Below are 18,536 nucleotides of genomic sequence, written 5' to 3' on the forward strand. Positions count from 1 at the left end.
TTTGAAGGCTGTTTATAGTTCACATTAACTTTAGAAACCCAGAATATATTTTGTAAACGCAGATTGCAAATGTCTAAGAGTTGCGACAAATATATATTTCTTTATGTGCATAATCTGTAAATATGAGGTACACTCACCGCAATGAAAGAATTATGCTTTGCGTAATTGTATCCGAATTCATCATACCGGCTGTCTGTCTCGTTACTAACTTCTCCTCGGATTGTTCTGGCAGGAAATGAAATGCGTCAATTAAACGATAAAGTATAAATTAATTATAAATAAAGCACTTAAAAAATAAAATTTGGAAATAAAACTGACCAATTTATAATTAATAGAATTTGTTTGCTAATAAGTTAGTAGAGTGAGACGAGTTTTAGCTGAAATATTTGAATAGGAGGAAGAAAGTTTTGCTTTCTGCAGAAGACATCGCTCTGCAGGTTTACTTTTTTCTCCTTCCCCCGGGGGGGACATCGAAATGAGAATGAGATGTTTCCGGCATGATGGTTGGATATCGCCATCTTGGAAGATACATGAAAAAGTGGGGGTCTGGCTCCTTCCATCGATGAAGGGACGTACTTCCATTGGGAAGGGTTGTACCATAGCCGGTGAAGGCCCTTAGGACTCAACCTCAATTCACGCTTTCCGCCAGTGTTGCTGTCACGGCGGTCCGGTCATTCAGTATTATTTATTCGTGTGCCTTCGAGCAGATCGGAAAGCCAGTCACTTACTTTTCTCTTCCAAGTCAAATTTCTTGGAGGAAAACCAAATATGTTTCGTTCCATAATGTTTCAGTTTCTTTTGAAATTCCTCCAGAAAAGTAATATCCTCCTTTAGAATGGCCAAAAGTGAAACTTCTTCATCACTCTCTACTTTAAAACATGGGTATCAAACTCAAATGCTAGCAGTGTCCATATGAGTAACTTCTAAATTTATGAGGATCACAAAAAATAGATGCAGTACACTTCCGTACTATTGAGCTCAGTTTCCTTTTATCATAATTAAATGAGAAAGGCAAGGCTTGCATTGGCAACATCTCCTACGTGTTGGGTGCAAAATACAAGTTGTGACAGGAAAAGAGCAGCGTTCTGCTCGTTGTTTCGTTAGTGTTTAACGAACCTCAATTGTTGCTACTGTCCCTGATTATAGCTGCACATTGTGTACAGGATTTGTAAATTGTTCTTGGTTTTTTTAAGTGTACTACAGTGAAGATTTCGAAATGGGCGATAAAAGAAGAGAGTTGTAGTGACTATAGAGGAGAAAATACAGCGACTAAACTCTGATGTAACAGCAAAAAAGACAACTTAGGAGTTGGGAAAAGTACAGTGGGAGAATGGTAAAAAATCGGGCAGAAATTGAAAAGTGGCGTGTTGCACAAGCTAGTGGAAGTGGAATAAAAGTTAAAAAAAACCATTCACATTCCACGTGGCTTGAGATAAATGGAGGATTAGAAGTGAGAAATGTATTATAAGAAGTGTAAAATATCACTTCAATAAGAAGTGAGAAAATATGTATTATAACTGCATGTTTTGGTATAAAAATTTTGTCTTCTGATATTGGTGGGCAAAGAAATTAGTTCATAGAAATCTGGCCTCTCCAGCCTATCCTTCCGCCACATTAAGCCGGATACTCGGAAATGTAATGTGATTTTTTATAGAAATGAATATTTATTCCGAAAACAAAGCATAAAAAAATAAGGCTTACTGTTATACTTCTTAACGAGATATCTTATGCGCAATGACTGTTTTAAAATCAATCTGTGGTGAATGTCAATTGACATCAATTTGACAGGTTTCAAAATAAAAACAGTTTCTCTCACCTCTGAATATTTCCAGGCGGAAAAATATCATTTGTCATTTTTCGAATGTTTTCAGACTTAGGTGACATTAATAATCATGTAATCGCAAGTTCAAATAATATCATGGCACAATTTTTTTCCTACATTTCGTTACATGTTATTATGTTTGCTGTGTCGCGAGTTTTACACCCATGCCTTAGAAATTCCGGATCTTTTTGACCATAAGAAGTTTTCACGATTCTCCTTTAATGTGAATTCTTGTCTCATGAAATTGGTTAGTTTATTCAAGCGAATTCACTCTACGATGACTATATAAATTAATGATAAGGTACAATTCTAAAATTAATTTCTCCATATCGATGAAGAAAATGTATCCAAGCTAGAAAATACTTGCAATGGATTTTATGTTAGTTGATTTTATTTTTAAACACTTCCACAATTAATTGTAAATATAAGGACTGCCCAAATGAAAAAAATGGATAAGTTGAATTAAAAGAATACCTTTGTTAAAAATCAAAAGAAATTGCTATGGGCGTTCGTTGTAACAGAAGTCCCATTGTTTAGATAGCAAGTCTTCGCCTTTTCTGCACAAAGATAGTAGTTGATTCTTGAAGAAGTCCTGTACAACTTCCTTCACTTCATCGTTGGAATGGAAACGTGTCCTCTGTAATTGTCTCCTAAGTGGCCCAAAGATGTCGAAATCACAGTGTGGCAAATCCGGTCTGTACTGCGGGTATTCTAACACTTCACAATGGAATTTTTTTAAAAAATCGTCTGGGTCTCACGGGAGATGTGTGGGCGGGCATTATCACCGAGAAGGATAGCTTGTTGTGTGAGTAGAGATGCATAATCCGCGATTTTTTGAATAACAAATAATATTGCTATTGTTATTTTTAAATATGCGTTCCAAATATTCCTGTTATTTCAATCATATTATTAATTTAAAATTATTACTTAATATTAAATATAAAATTTATTAATTGTAATTAATACTTAATTTACTAATTTAATTAACGTGTGATTGAATTAATTTATCTGTTTCAGCTTACTTCTTAAATTTTATTTTTTTTCTCAAAACTATTTATTTAATTTATTTATTAGAGTGAACCATTTTCTTTAAAAGATGAGTTTAAAATATATGTCATTTCTTTAAAATGTTTACTTTAGTCCTATATTCTACCAACAGATGGCGCCAGCAGTAAACAGAGTACATGTAATCAAAGTGAATCATGTCACGAGCAATTAAAAATGATCTGTATGGAATAGTGCATCATCAAATACGAAAATCGGTCACTCCCGTAAAGTGGAGCGGTGACTTCGCACTTTCCGGTGAAATCACCGCTCCGATAAATTTCAGTGATATGCAATTCAATGATACGATACGATAATTCCAATAACCGGTCCGTTCACTTTTCAATCCAATCACAGATTTCTTTCGAGAGCTTCCATTGGACAGATCGTATCGATTGTTAATTTCCAGTGAAGTCACCGCTCCGGCAAATTTCAGTGATATCGTATCGAATGTTACTTTCTATCGTGATCCAAAACCTGTAATCGAAATGTCATCAGTAAGATCGTATCAAGGATTTGAATCACACCCCTCTTTGAAAAGTATTGATCACTTGTATTTGTGACTTTTTGATATTGGTTACGTAATAACCACTCTGAAAATATTCGTCATCCCTATGTATGAGAAAGCCTAGCCGTTTGCTTTTGATTGTTTTCCGTAGTTTCGTCAGAGTACTGCTTTATTGTGTTGAATTGATAGTGTTTCCTTGGGGTAGGAAATCAAGAGTTGTCCACGGCAATCGAAGAATCAGAATATGTATTACCGCTCATTGTTCCGATCTGAACACATCCATGTTTAACACGGCTTTTCTATCGATCAATTTCCTTTTTTCATTACTTTCAATCAATTTACTCTTTGATCAATTAAGTTTCACTGTTGAACGTCGTATGCTGTGCATACCTCCTACCGCCGTTCATATCCCTGTTCCGTGGAGATGCTGTAGTTGCAGTCATTCTGACGCGATCGCAAGTGTCCACTTTTCATTTGAGCCACACTTATATCTAAAATTTTCTATGTATTCATGCAGGTAACATGAGATAAGGGTATTTAGAACACAGTCAACTTGGTTTTTTTTAAAAAAATTTAGACAGTGAATCGTTTTTTAATATTCATTAAATCGCAAAGAACGACAATTAAAAATAGGCATACTTAATTATTTTTAAAAATTAAAAACAATTACTCACTTTTAATGATTATTTTTTAAAAAATCGATTCATTCACAAGTCATACTTACTGATCCACATTGTCTTTATGCACTTGAAACCTTATAGAATGTGTCTTAAGTATTTTACGAATTATCGGAATGTAGTCACTTTTCACGTGAAAAATCAATACATCTCCCTTTTGGAAATAATCTGACCACATTTCGAAACCATCCTGAAAAGCAAACATTTGCATTACTTTTTATAAAATTATAATGCTAGGAGCATATAGTTTTTGCATTTAAAAATTAAATAATAAACTTTATAAAAATAGTTTTTAAAAAACACTTTTGTTACATGTTTCTCTGAAAATTGAAATCAGTCGAAAAATATGCTCTAGCATGATTTTTCACAATACCAACAGCAAAATATCTATTGTAAACGGACGGGACTGTTCATAACTTCATTATGAGGCAAATGAAAATAACAGATGAGTTTCAGGAGCAGTTATTTAATTATTTTCTAAGTTCCACAATTCACAACACAAAGCAAACAAGGACAAGAAAATATTCAAGACTGGCAGACAATATGTACTTTCTATTAACTACAGCTACGAGAACTATTTTTAGATGAAAATTATTTATTTTTTAATATATTTTGAATAGTTTGATATTGCATGTAACATTTGATATTATTATATTTGTGGCTATTATTATTATCATGTTTGTATCTTGCTATTATGTTTGCCATTCCGCATTTATTATTAAGTTATAGTAAATACTATAGACCCTTTATTTTAACTCACCTAATTTTGAAAAAATTAGAAGCAGTCCACATCTTTCAAAAATCTGCCCACGCCTGTGGTACACTATAAAAATTATGATCGTCAGCTATGTAAACACAACAGTTGCTATCGGATGGCCAATCGAAATGACAGGTATAACACTCAAGCGTATTTTATTAATAATATACATGGCCATAACTAATTAGAATCACTACTATTCATTGGATTTAATTCTTTAACCATCATGCCCATACAGCTTAGGGGAATTAAAATATCGCTTCTCAAAATTCATCAAATCTAATCATTCAAAGACTTTATAATTTCATGTAACATTTACAAATAATCTACAAATATTGTATAGTTTTTTAGTTGAGTCAGTTAGAAAGCCAAGGAAGGTGTCATAAACAAAGATAAGAATGATTCGAAGGGATAAAAAGAATAATGCTTTCATGATGAGTGCAATAATTGCACCGAGTGAAAGATGCTACATTTACTTTCTCATCTGCAAAGGAAAAAAGTTGCATCGCCGAGTAGTCTGAAAATGGAGATAAGCTCAGTTATAAGAGAAATATTAATAACTGCAGATCAAGTCAGGAACAGCTACTTTTTTTTTTGTGGGAAGATTTCATAGAATCACCTGTTGATGAATTGTTGACAAAAAAAGCAAAGGGTTTGGTACCTAGTGGAAGATAATTTTTACAAAGAATCCCTCAAAGATAAAGATTCTGTTACTAATGGAAGTTATTTTCATGCATGAAGAGCTCCTCCGTAACGACCTTAATATCTATATCTTAATATCGCTTTTTCCACCCGGACGATCACTTTCATAAAAAGTCAATCCTAAAAGATATCCTAACAATTTCACTAGAGACTTAGTGATATTTTCAAGAACCATCTGTTTGTAATATTTCTTATATATATATAATAAGAAATGAGAGAGAGACAGATAAAGATAAAAAATTGTCGTAAATAGATTCTACTTCATGCATGTATTTCCATGTTTTTTTCCATTTTTTAAGCATAAACCGGACATTTTGCGAATGCACAAGGAGATTTCCCTAAATTTCTCTGAATTCAAATCTACGAAATGTTTTTAATGCAATTAATTAACATTTGCATAATTTATACGGCGAATAAAAAATAAAATCGCATTACGTGAAATTGAAAAGGCAAATGAACTGTACATTACATTTTTAATAGCATTCTGATGTTATGGGGCTGGTCTATGTTAGATTCATGTACATAAAAAACAGAAGTAAAATAAACACAGCAGAACTTTATTGTTTGACAGAACCACGGATATGAAGTTATATCTAAACGATTTAAATAACATTAAATATAAATATTATCACTGGAGAACTAGCTGGTTAAAGGCGAAGAATAAAAAATAAATTTTGCCATAAATTGAGCCATTTGTTATAAATTTAGCTGCAATCGCTAAATTTTATACATATTACTTCCAAAACTTTTGTTAATTAAAATTTTTTTGTAGATATAGAATAATTAAATACTAATTACAAGAAAATCTCCTTTTTTATTCGGGTTTATTTAAAATAATGTATCTGGTTCCGATCGAAAACGAGTTGAAAATATAAACTCCCTGGAAGCGCTTTCAGAAATTTTCATATTCCCGACGTTCAATCTAATAAAGCTAATTAACTTTGCTTCGTGATATAATCAAATGTACCATGCCATGTGTGAAATCCCGCACGCTTGTAGCAGGAGAAAAAAGGATGTGATGCCATGGTATAATTTAAGAGAACCTACAGTTGGATGGCATTCACAATGATAAATTCTATTTCTTCAGAAGTTTTCAACTGCCCAATCTCGTTTCCTTACTTGTTCTATAAATTGAGGCGGGAACTTCTGACAAGTTTTTGAAATTATTCTTCGAGGACTTTTTAAAAATATTTTAAAATACTAAGGCCGGTTTTTATTCAACCTTCGAAGGATCATAAAAAAAGATAAATTTAAAGAATAAAATGGATTTATTGCTAAAAATTATTTATAAACACATGTAATTTTCAACCTAATTCAGAGATTGAATTGTATTGAAAAAGAAATTTGATTGAAAAGAGATTAGGTTGAAGATTCAGAGCATCTGTCATATCGATGAACCAGGTTTCAAATCCCCTCTTCGAAGAATGTTGCCGCCAGTGATGTGCAAGGGGCCTTAACAATATTTGGAAGCTCCTCATTAGTCTGAAAGTGTCTTGAAGTTTCGCTTAATGACAGATTATGGAACAGGTATGCATAAATATTCACACTCCAAAGTCGCAAGCCGGTCGACCAATTCGTTGTCCAGCATCCCCCATTTCTTTCGAACCATTTGATCAAATTGAGTAAGATTTTCTATTGCGACCTTCTTGTACCCTTATCTCCATTGACGGAGAACGAGACCTAGAGCCCCATTTCTTTCGAACCACTTGATCAAATTGAATAAGATTTTCTATTACGACCCTCTTGCACCCTTATCTCCCTTCACGGAGAACTAGACCTAGAGCCGAGTAATTTTCATTTCTTCTTTGAATTGAGGAACTGGCTAGAAGACCGAAATAATGAGGAGTGCCAAAAGAACGTTAGGGGCCATACATCATTGATGACAACATTTTTCGAAGAGGGGATAAAAAATTTATTCCCCAGATATGACAAATATTTGTCAGATATAATTGCCAGATTGACAAATATACATGCATTTTGATAATAAATTCATTTAGTTTTGAAGAAATTCCGTTAACAATTATAAGTTTTGTGAAGAAGTCCTTTTTATTAATACTCTTCTGTGCAAAATTAATCTTATAAACATAAAAAAAAAAAACTGCAAGAAATTTTGTGAGAGCAAAAAGAAAAAAAAAATAATATTTAGCTTACGATAATTAACCATTCAAAATATTAGAACTTAATTTTTGATATAGAATGAAAACGATTCTTGAAAAATGACTAAACATTTGTATTAATTCGTGCTTCTATTGCATTTTTAATACAAATAAATGGCCGATAAAATGTAACAACCTATTTGGAGAAGAAAATCTTGGAGAATTTCTAAGATTCTGAATTGTTGCACCTTTCTCTGGAATCCCATGAAATCTGGCAATATGCACATATTTATGAATTACACATAGCTTAAAAATGTTAATAATTATGCTGTCCGAAAATGAATCGGTCTATAGTCAGCTTAATCTTCCAAGTAAATCAGTTATTGAAAGTCACATATTATTAAGAGACTAATATCTAACAATCAATGCATGAAAATCAAGTTATTTATACCTTGAAAGTCTCTTCTATATTTCTCAGTACCCGCACATCTTTATCAGAAGAAACTCGCACCGTGCAGACTTTGTATCTGTTTGCAGATCAATAAAATATGTGAAACAATTCATTCAAAGAACCACATGTCATACAAATTAATAACTGTCTTCGAATACTACAATTTCAAAAAATACAGTGTCATAGGAAAAAATCTAATTAAAAATCGTTCAGATTCATATTAGGGCCAAATAATAAACATATTTAAATATAAATTTTATATTAAGGTATCCGACTAGGTTCGGGGATGATTTTTAAAAAAAAGTATTTTAATGTTTATGCGATATTTTTTTATTAATATAAGGATAAAATGATTAATAAAAGTGAAATTATTTAAATATAAATGTAGCTTTTGAAGAAAAAGTATATTTTGATGTAAATTTCAGCGTTTATTTACAAAAACTAGAATTGTTCTAGGGATTTTTTTTTTCATTTTTTTTGTAACATTACATGTGTAACATATCTTAGATCTTAGAGTATAACTAACTATTATATAAGAATTATATTCAAAAATAAAATTTTTGTGTGTAATATATGAAACTATCTTTGAAAATTTGGAATTTTTTTTTCAACAATATTTGCATTAAATAATCATAAATACAGTTCTCGAGCATTCAACATCAAATCCATAGTTCATCAGTCTTCTAACATAATGAGCACTAATTAAAAATTTTATTAAGATATCTTGATTATTTTTTTAAGATATGGCGATAATCATACAGTAAAATCATAAAAAACTTGCTCTTCAGAAAATGCATTTAAAGTGTTTAAATTCTTCTAAATAAGCGTCACTTACATGTCAATAGTTTGCTATAACTTGACTTCTAACTGATATGGATACAAAATAAAGATACCACGGGAAACAAAAATGTATTAATTTTTAAAAAATGCAAAAATGTAAGGATGCGAATTTTCATCCAAATTCATTCGACCTAGTTGGATACCGTAAAGTATGAAATAAAGTTCAAAATTTTATATAAAAACAGTAAAAACAAAAGCATCATTCGAAATTTTAATTACAGAAATGCTTCCAAGATGGGAGGTGGGGTGGGGATTGTCACTTTGGCTTCTGTTGAATGACTTAGGATGATACAACGAATCATAATGAAATGGATATAAAACTTTGTGCTTATATTAAAATATTTTAATAAAAAATTTATGTGCATACGTATGTTTTTATTTTGAATAATTCGAATCTATTATCTTTGCCGTCTTTTCAATCAACTTGTATAATTAAAAATATTAAAAAAATTACAAACGGAATAAGTTATTATGAAAATAAAGAGATTATTAATGATATAGAAGTTAAAATGCATAGATAATTTAACGATGCGATTTCAAATAAAACCTATCCGCGATGGAAGAACAAAACAATTAAATTTAAAGTTGGGTTAGGTCGCGATGGCCTGGTGGTAAGGTCTCGGCTTCGGAACCGGAGGGTTTCAGGTTTGACCCGATTCCACCGAAGAACTGTCGTGTAAAGAGGTCTGTTGCACGTTAAATCCGTCATGACCAGACGTCCTCCCGTTGGTGTGGTGTGGTGTGGAGAGGGGGGTGCCAGCTCAGGTGTCGTCCTCGTCATCTGACCGAGGTTCAAAACTACGAGGTCCGTCCCAAAATAGCCCTAGTGTTGCTTTAAAACGGTATATTAATATAACTAAACCAAACCAAAGTTGGGTTTACGCTCAACCATTTTTAAGATTCCAGTAAGACACGCATGCGCAGAAAGCAGATTGCGCATGCGCTGAAAAAGAGGACCATAGTAAGTTCTTGTCTCGACAGGACAACTATTTGCTACTGTACAGTTTCTACGCATGCGTTGTCTTACTGGATGGTTTGTAGCTTGTTCGATATTGCTTTGTTTTCGTAACTATGCGATAGTAAAACTTCTTAAATTATCTTGTTTTTATCTTATTTTGATTTTGATTAATTTGTCTGTTAAAAAGTATTGACAAAATTTTGTTTTGCCAATTAATAATTAAAAAAGAAGCAGAAAGAAAAGAATTGTTTCAACTTGTAGCTATTTAATGCGTTTTACTCAAATATTCTTAACGAACAAAAATTGTTTGTGAGGAATACTTTATAGAGTTTTCCTAATTACTTTTATTTTAGCAGACTTATTCTCCTTTCCTCTCTTTAAATCGTAATTAATCTTTTATGCCAGCATAATCTTGAAATTTTACCAAAATTGTGTTATTTTCACTAGATTAAAGATACGATAATTAAAAAGTGGGTTAAACTATATGCGCCATAAAATATCAAAATCACAAAAATTCACATTTTTACAGTGGAATTTTTGGTAAGTTTTTAAAGTGACCTTTCATTGAAATCTTCGAAATATTTTAAAATACGAGGGAGGATCTTTTTTTTCTTTCTTAACCTCTGATGGGTCATAAAAAAGAGAAGTAAAGAGAATAAAATTAATTAATTACTAAAAACTAGGTACAAAAAGCAGAATAATGCTGTTACAATATCTTCATGGTATTATAAGCATTCAAGGTATCCAGTTAACTGTTTCGAACGCTTCGGGAAATGCGCATCTAAATTTTCATATATATATATATATGTTACCGTTAAAGTATGAAATCCGTTATTTTATAGAATATCTAGTTATTCCATGAAATAACTGATCGTGTCCGTTAAAGTGTAAAACTCTCTTGCATTTCATGGTTTAACTAGTTATTTCATAGAATAACGATCTGCAGCCCGTTAAAGTGTAAAATAATCTATATCATATATCTCGCACGATAAATACATTTACCTTCCACCCCTACTGCATTTATGAACTACAGCTCAAAGTTTAGGTACTGGTCAGGGATTTAAAAAATGTTCGTGTAAAACCCAGTGTGTCAACAAAAAAATGTTTTTGTTTTAGAAATAATATTCTTTGTAATTCCAAGTGTCATTTTAGTAATCCTTGTTGTAACAAATGATTTTATGGTACGTTTCCATAAATACCATTTATACGCTGCATAAATTAGATAAATTGCTTCTTTTTCATTTTAATTGTCTATCATTAGTTTAATTTCATTTTAGATAAATTGTTTATTTTACACTTTAACTGTCTCTCATTAGTTAATTTATAGAATACCTAGTTATTTCATAGAATAACTAGTTAAAGTGTCAAATTAATAACATATTACACACTTTAACAGACATGATCAGTTATTTCATGGAATAACTAGGTATTCTATGAAATAACTGCATTATATATTTTAACGGTAACACACACACACACACACACACACACATACACACATATATATATATTAAAAATATAATAAATAATTAATAATAAATATAATAACTAGACAATTATTATATAAATATAATAACTGTCATTTAATAAACTTGTCATAACACAAAATGTTTTACTTTTTCCAAGACGAGTATACTCATCAAAAACAGTTGACTGGGTGTAGAACAACATCGTAAAGATACAGGGTGTCCTACAAGATACGCAGCGTCTAATTTTTACAGATTCGGATAGAATACATTAATACGAGTATTTTGATATAAAACATGCGGGGTCCCCGAATATAGCGTCATAGTCTAATGACACGAAAAGCGCTAATTATGATTCCGACAGTTTGTATTCTAAATTACGATGCATACGACGATTGGCTAACATGGAAGCTTCCCTAGGTGGTAATGCAAATTCGTGGCGACCAATGAGAGGAAAATCGTGTCTGCAAGTGAATATGTTAATTCTTGCAGCGGCATATAAGGCTAGAAAATAAGTTTGATGAGAATAAATCGCGCGTCATTCATTAAAAAATTTCTGTGCGTATTCGTTGTGTTTCTTAAATGAGCAAATATTCGATTGAACGTATTTTCATAGTGCTGACTTATCATGAATTGCAATCATATCACAGTGTTTTGAAAAATTTCGGCAATCACCACAGCATAAACGACACAACAATCAAAAAGAACGTACGAAGAATTAAGGAAACCGGCACTGTGTTGGACAATGTGTTAACGAAAATGTGTAGGAAAAAAGTGATATGTGCAATAACAGAACCTAATGTTCAGAAAGTGAAAGTTTTTGAATGGCAGTGACATTACATTCTTGAATAGCATAGCTGTATTGTGCAATGTTTTATACCAACAGAGTTCTTATAATTTTTTTAAATATGCTTTGTTTCAGTTGAGTATTTCTTATTTGTAATTATTCAAGAAATTCGAAAGAAAAGCTATTGAATATTTGTATCCAATCTTTTATGCTGCATTTCTAAATATTAGTTCTTTTGGATCACAAAAATGGGTTTTTTTTTCGTAGTAATTATGGCATAGGGAAAAAAAGGATTAGCTGATGAAATAAATTAATCACTATTTCAATCATTACAAATAACATTTTCATAAAACGAAAATGAACTTACCCCTCGTACGCAGATGATCGGGCAATTAGTGAATGATAATCTGAGGCTGCTTCTGAAATGCTCAAACATAAGGCCATAAATAAAAAGCAATGGAAAAAACATCCCATTCTGTGATGAGCAGAGTGAGCTAAAAAAAGACTCTATTATGCGATACACTAAACTGGGACAGACATCAAGACATCACTAATACATGTATATGTTACCGCTAAAAGGCAGAAATCAGTTTATCTGCAGATAAGCTTGATAATCTTCATATTAGCTAGGATGATCAGTTAAAGTTCGGAAATTTGTTTCATTTTTCAATTTGCCCCAATAATCTGCACATTACCTACTAGACATTCGTTAACCTGCAGATTGCCTGCTAGGCACTCATTAAAGTGAAAATAAGATCTTTGCTAGAGAAACAGCAACACTTCTATGCGCCTAAATGATTTTTTTTATATCTAAATAATCACGTTAAGACAGTCAGAACAATCAACATATTAGTTGATAGAATCAATCATCAATCGATTGAAAAACTATAATACAAAAATTCAAACGTTTTAAAATATTATTGCTATTAAGGAAATTGATCCAATTTTCTTTGTTTATTTTCCGACATAAAGAATCCCGTTTATGCAATCAAGCAAACAATAAGTTAGTTAATGAATCAATCATCAATCAATTTAAAAACTATAGTACAAAAAATTAAACGTAATCAAATGTAGATTACTTACCAGGAAGTTTTTTACTGGACCCAAACCTGCGAAATGTGTAGTGGTGCAATTTATGAATAAAACGCATAATAAATTCACTTTCTTTTTTTGGTTATGTTTTAGTATGGGATACAAAGAATAAAAATATAATATTTTAAAAGAACTAAAATAAAAAACCTGTTATTTTAATTAGTAAATGCTCAAAATTTCGCAATTTAACCAGAAATTATGAAATACTAAGCGAATAAAAGAGATAAAATTCAGTTTTCAATTAACATGAAGAGAAATAGTGATGTTTTTATTAGGTAAAATCCGTATTTTGAAGAGGAACATGTTTTGAGAGATAACAAATAATTTCTAGAAATAGTAAAAAAAAAAAGCAAGTACCTGGTGCTAAAAGGAAAAAGAGGAAATTGTCTTTTTTTTTTTTTTTTTAGTAAAACAGAAGAGAGATTTATGTTTCTTATTTTGGAATAATGATTTTAATTTTTAAAAATTACGGAGAAATTCTGTAAAATCCAAACAAATAAAAAGGCAAAACAGTACATGTTTTTATATTATTGTATAAATAATTATTGTATAAACAATTATTGTATTTATATTATTGTATTGTTCAACATCAAAGAAAATTTTGAGAGTTTGTGAAATAAAAGCTTAAAATCTCTGAAATCTTATTCCATATATTTTATATATTCGTACTGTATAAGATTAATTCATTTTTAGCATATAATGACGAAAAATATATATGCCCGATTGTAGTCATATTATGACAAGAATCTCAATCATACCTGGTAATTTTAACAGTTCTTAAATGAAATTTCTATTCTAAACGTGTAAACTATTGATAACAATCGATGAAAATTACTGTAAGTCTATTTTATTTACATACCGTGCATCGATAAAGTTGCTATACCTGTTAAGTAACAAGATATTTATAAATTTCTGATGCTGCGGGAATTTGACTATGAGACCTAAACAGCCTATGCACGGACATCAAATGGTATCAAAAATTGTTCACATATTCCAGATTTCGAACTTTGGTATGAACTGTTATTGATCAAATGCAGATATGCATTGATTTGCGATTATCGGCTATAAAGTTGGATATTAAAGATTGTTTTGCAGCATTCCACTGTTTTGATGTTACTGTCGATACAGAACACCAGTCGGAAATGGCCTGACGAGGATCGGAAAGCTGACTATCCAGCTCATGATACTATTCTCTCAATATATTTTTATTTAGAATTGATGCTCAATACATACATTTGGGTAGACAGAGATCTGGGATGTATGGATGGAAAGATTTGCGGTGTTCTTTAGCAAGGCGTTCACTGGTATAGAGGAGGGAAATCGAATTCTAGTGAATGACCGGCCTAATTGGATGGAAGAAAAAGAAATAGAGTGACGTGAATTGTCACCACTTGATTAGCGAAATATAGAATGATTGTAAATGTCCGGCTTAAACTACTAAGCCTAGGATTAGGCACGAACTGTTCCTTGTCTACAGCTTCGACTTCCACATTGTGATATATATTATATATAATCGTCTACCGCTGTCTATAAAGCTGGACGGAGTTAAAATATCCCCACCCTTCCAGTCTGCATTTGATCTTATGCGAAATATCATCTACTGTTATAACATCTAGCAACAAAGACATTTTTTTCCCTTTAAACTCACTGATTTATCAGTACACAGATAAACTTAAGTATGAAGAGATAGCAAAGGACAATGGGTACAGTTCTAGAGACGGGTACCATTTGGCAATTTTCTGCCAAATTTCTCTCGCCAAGCCCCGCGGAAGCTGTAATCTTCAGAATTTTATTTCTCAGTATAATGACTATTTTCAAGAGACGCTGGCGACTTTCTCTTTAAAGTTTGGCGTCAAATTTGGCGGTACCCGTCCCTAGGATTTTTTTTATATTTATGCTGGTTCTGGCCAAATTAAAGGTTATTGCTAATATTTTCTTTCAATTTTAAAAAAATATCTTTTGTATTGCATTTTTTACTTATTCTTATACATAGTATAAAGAGAATCCGAACTCGAGATTTTGACATATCTCCACTTTTTAGACCTGTCTGAGTTCGTAAAACGCATTATTGGAAAATGTCCGTCTGTCTATCTGTCTGTGTCAAAGATAACTCAAAAACGTTTTGAGCTAGACGGTTGAAATTTGATACATGGTCTTTGCACAAAATTTACAGATTCTATCAAATTTTGTGTAAAATCTGTTCAGAGGAAGTCTGTCTTTCCAGCTGTTCGAATACAAGTTAACACAATAATTACAAAACGGAGAGCTAGATAGACAAAACTCGGTACACAGATTTAACACCTATAGTGTAGACACCTGGCAAATTTTGAGCCAAATCCAATTAACAGCTGACTGTCTGTCAGTCAATAGTTTCAGAAATATGTAAAAGCGATCATTCAAAAATTTAATGGCTTAAATATATCAAATTTAGTATGGGAATTTGTGAGACTTCAAATGAAATTTTATATCAAATTTTTGTTTCAATCGATCGAGAAAAAGTTCGAGTTTTGGATACTATTCACACATGTTTGGGTTTAATCGCCAAATAGCTCGCCAAGGATGATACGATAAATTCAATAAAAATGCCAAAACTATTATTTCGTAACTATTGTACGTCAATTTCATATAAGGTGTTCTCTGGTGTTACACGTTTATTAGAGAGTATGCGAGACACTCCCGCTGGTTTTAGATTTAAATTGACTGATTTATCAGTTCATAAATAAACTTAAGCAAGAAGAGATCGTAAGAGTCGATGAGCTTAAATCTGCAACTTTTTCAGTTTTATATTTATGCTGACATGGAACAAATCAAAGGTTATTGGTAATATTTTCTTTCCATATTTTTTTTATATATTTTTATTCGGTATTGCATTTTTTCCCTGTTCGTGGATCCCTATTTATTTCAATCCGATTTTAGTGATTAGTTTTGATTTGAGTATTGAACATTATCTTTTGATAAAATCACATTACAAAGAAACAAATATCTGTTTTTATTGTAAATATTATATGTTTATTTCAATATGATTTTATTATATTGTGGCGGATTGTTATGAGCGAGGATAGAATCTGGGACCTCGTGGTTCGCAGTCCAGTAACATGGCCATGATACAAAAGCAATTGGCAATCAAAGAAATAATTAATCTGTTATATTTATGTTGAAATGGTGTTAAAAGATAAATAATCCGTCTAGAAGGCACATATTCTGGGAATGATAATAATAAAGATAGTAAACATTTCAAATTTATAAATAATTTTTGATTTATTTATATCAACTTTTATAATAACCACAGAATAAAACTTGACTCTACTCAACTGAGCTGTTAGATTGATCCGTAGGTTGTTTAGCAACCATTTTTTTTCTTAATAACATCTCTGTTGGGAAAATGCGAAGTTTCTTTTTGGTTTGATATTTCAGTCGATGTAACAAACTCTTTTCGATTTTAAATTGGCAATGAGAGTCTAAGGACCCCCAAATCATATAAAGAGGTTAAACATAAGTGTTATAAAAAGTATATAAGCTTGTTTATATTAGATTGCTTTTATATTTTTAATGTTTAAAATGAATAAATTTTCAATATTTTTTTTTCTGTCTTTGCTTAATTTGAAAATGTCATTTCCATTTTTTCAGTCTATGGCATTTTATCACCTGTTTTTTACATCTTCGAACGTTATTATTCACTTTTAACTCACCTGGTTGTTTTTATTATTGTAAAGATGCATTTTTAAAGCGAATTTTAGTTCACTTGTTGACGTGCTAAAGTTCTCAAATTTTGTATACATTTTGAGTATTCTGTTAGATTTTTAGACTTGTTTCATATATTATTTTACAATATGTTGAAGGGAGGTGCCTTGCTTTTTATTAATCTGCCTTTTAATAATTTTTTTCAACATTTAAGAAAGAATTTTCATTATTGTGTTTAAGGAATGTAAAATAAATAACAAAAAAAAAAATTAAAGAGGGAAGTTAATTTTCTAACTGAAATTGATTCCATGTTCAAAATTTCCTTCTAATAAATTATTATCAAATAAAAAGTTCTAGAAATTAATATTATGTATCAATAACTAAATTATTTAACTCAAAAAAGTAAAAGTGAATTTAACTTTTAATAATAATTGAGATAAAATAATTTTTCCTTTGTGTCTTATTCTTTGGTTTAGAAATTTGGATATTTTCCGCCGATAACTTTTGAAATGATCATTTGAAGAAAAGATGGCTACTGCATTTTTTTATAAAGCCAGCCCTCTGTTCCGAAACTTTGTCGCACACTCTTTGGTAAGCAAATTTGTATATTTTTAACCCTATTCTATTGGAGTTGAATAGTTTTGAAATAGCCTGCTTGAATGCGATTTTGTCGGAGTGGTTTTTTTATTTCTATTTTTGCAATTAGTTTTTATGATGTGGTCAGTACGCAAGTACCAGAAAACTGAAATTTGTGTACCTTTTTTCCCGATCGATTAGAAACAAAATATGACATAGAACTACAATTATAAACACAAATTCACATGCCAAATTTCAAATTTTAAAGTCTTTCTGTTTATGAATCACCATGCATTACATGCTTGTGAAACAACAGATCGGCAGATGTGCAACCTCTTGAAGTCAGTCTAGCATCACGACGAGGGTTAGTGAGTTGGATGCCAGATTCCACACAAGACGAAGAGCAGACGGCTCTTAGAAAGAACTTTAATGAATATGACAAAATGACGATGACGATGACGGACTGTAACTTAATAACGATGACGATCTGTGCCTTTATTTTCTAAACTTTTTACTTTACTTTTATTTTTATCTAATATCCTAACTCCAAATCAGTAAAATCTGTTATATCAATTAAATTTTTATAATTCAAAAATCTTGATTATCTCCACTGACTATCCCGCACATTTATATAGAAAATTTTATCTGTCTAGCTCTCTTCATTGTATAATTTTTGAATTAATTTTTATTTGCACAGCCAACAGACAGATTTCCTCTGAACGATTTTCATTCAAAATTTCATAAAAGAAATTTTAAATTAAGTGTTTAGATTGCATACTGAATTTCATCTGTTTAACTAAAAGCGTTTTTGGGTTATCGTGTTCACAGGGAAACATACTGAAAATTGTATTTCTCGAACTCGAAGAGGTCTAAAACGTGGAAATCCATCAAAATCTCGAATTGGAATTTTTTGGTGATTACAATACTCGTAAATTTCATAAGTAAGAACATACCCATTTTCTATTATACGGTAATTTGCACACAAATTTAATTTTTTAACTGGACGAAGTGGTAATAAGTATAAATAAACATAATAATTAAAATCGTGTATAATATCAAGAGAAGAGACTTATTGGTAT

The 18,536-nt window shown here is 31.1% G+C and overlaps 1 protein-coding gene across 1 annotated transcript in view; it reads right to left on the reverse strand.

The window, feature by feature from the left end:
- Nucleotides 1-12,588, reverse strand: part of LOC129962839 (carboxypeptidase B-like) — a 34,798-nt gene extending 22,210 nt beyond the window's left edge. Inside the window, exons 1-4 of the mRNA XM_056076839.1 lie at nt 12,476-12,588; nt 8,058-8,133; nt 4,099-4,241; nt 138-225 (exon numbers count right to left, since the gene is read on the reverse strand). Of these exons, the coding sequence (XP_055932814.1) occupies nt 138-225; nt 4,099-4,241; nt 8,058-8,133; nt 12,476-12,582 (414 nt within the window). The 5' untranslated portion in view covers nt 12,583-12,588. The remainder of the gene's footprint in view (nt 1-137; nt 226-4,098; nt 4,242-8,057; nt 8,134-12,475) is intronic.
- Nucleotides 12,589-18,536: the final 5,948 nt, after the last annotated feature.

Source organism: Argiope bruennichi, chromosome 3 (assembly GCF_947563725.1).
Source record: "Argiope bruennichi chromosome 3, qqArgBrue1.1, whole genome shotgun sequence".
In the NCBI taxonomy this organism is placed as follows: domain Eukaryota; kingdom Metazoa; phylum Arthropoda; class Arachnida; order Araneae; family Araneidae; genus Argiope; species Argiope bruennichi.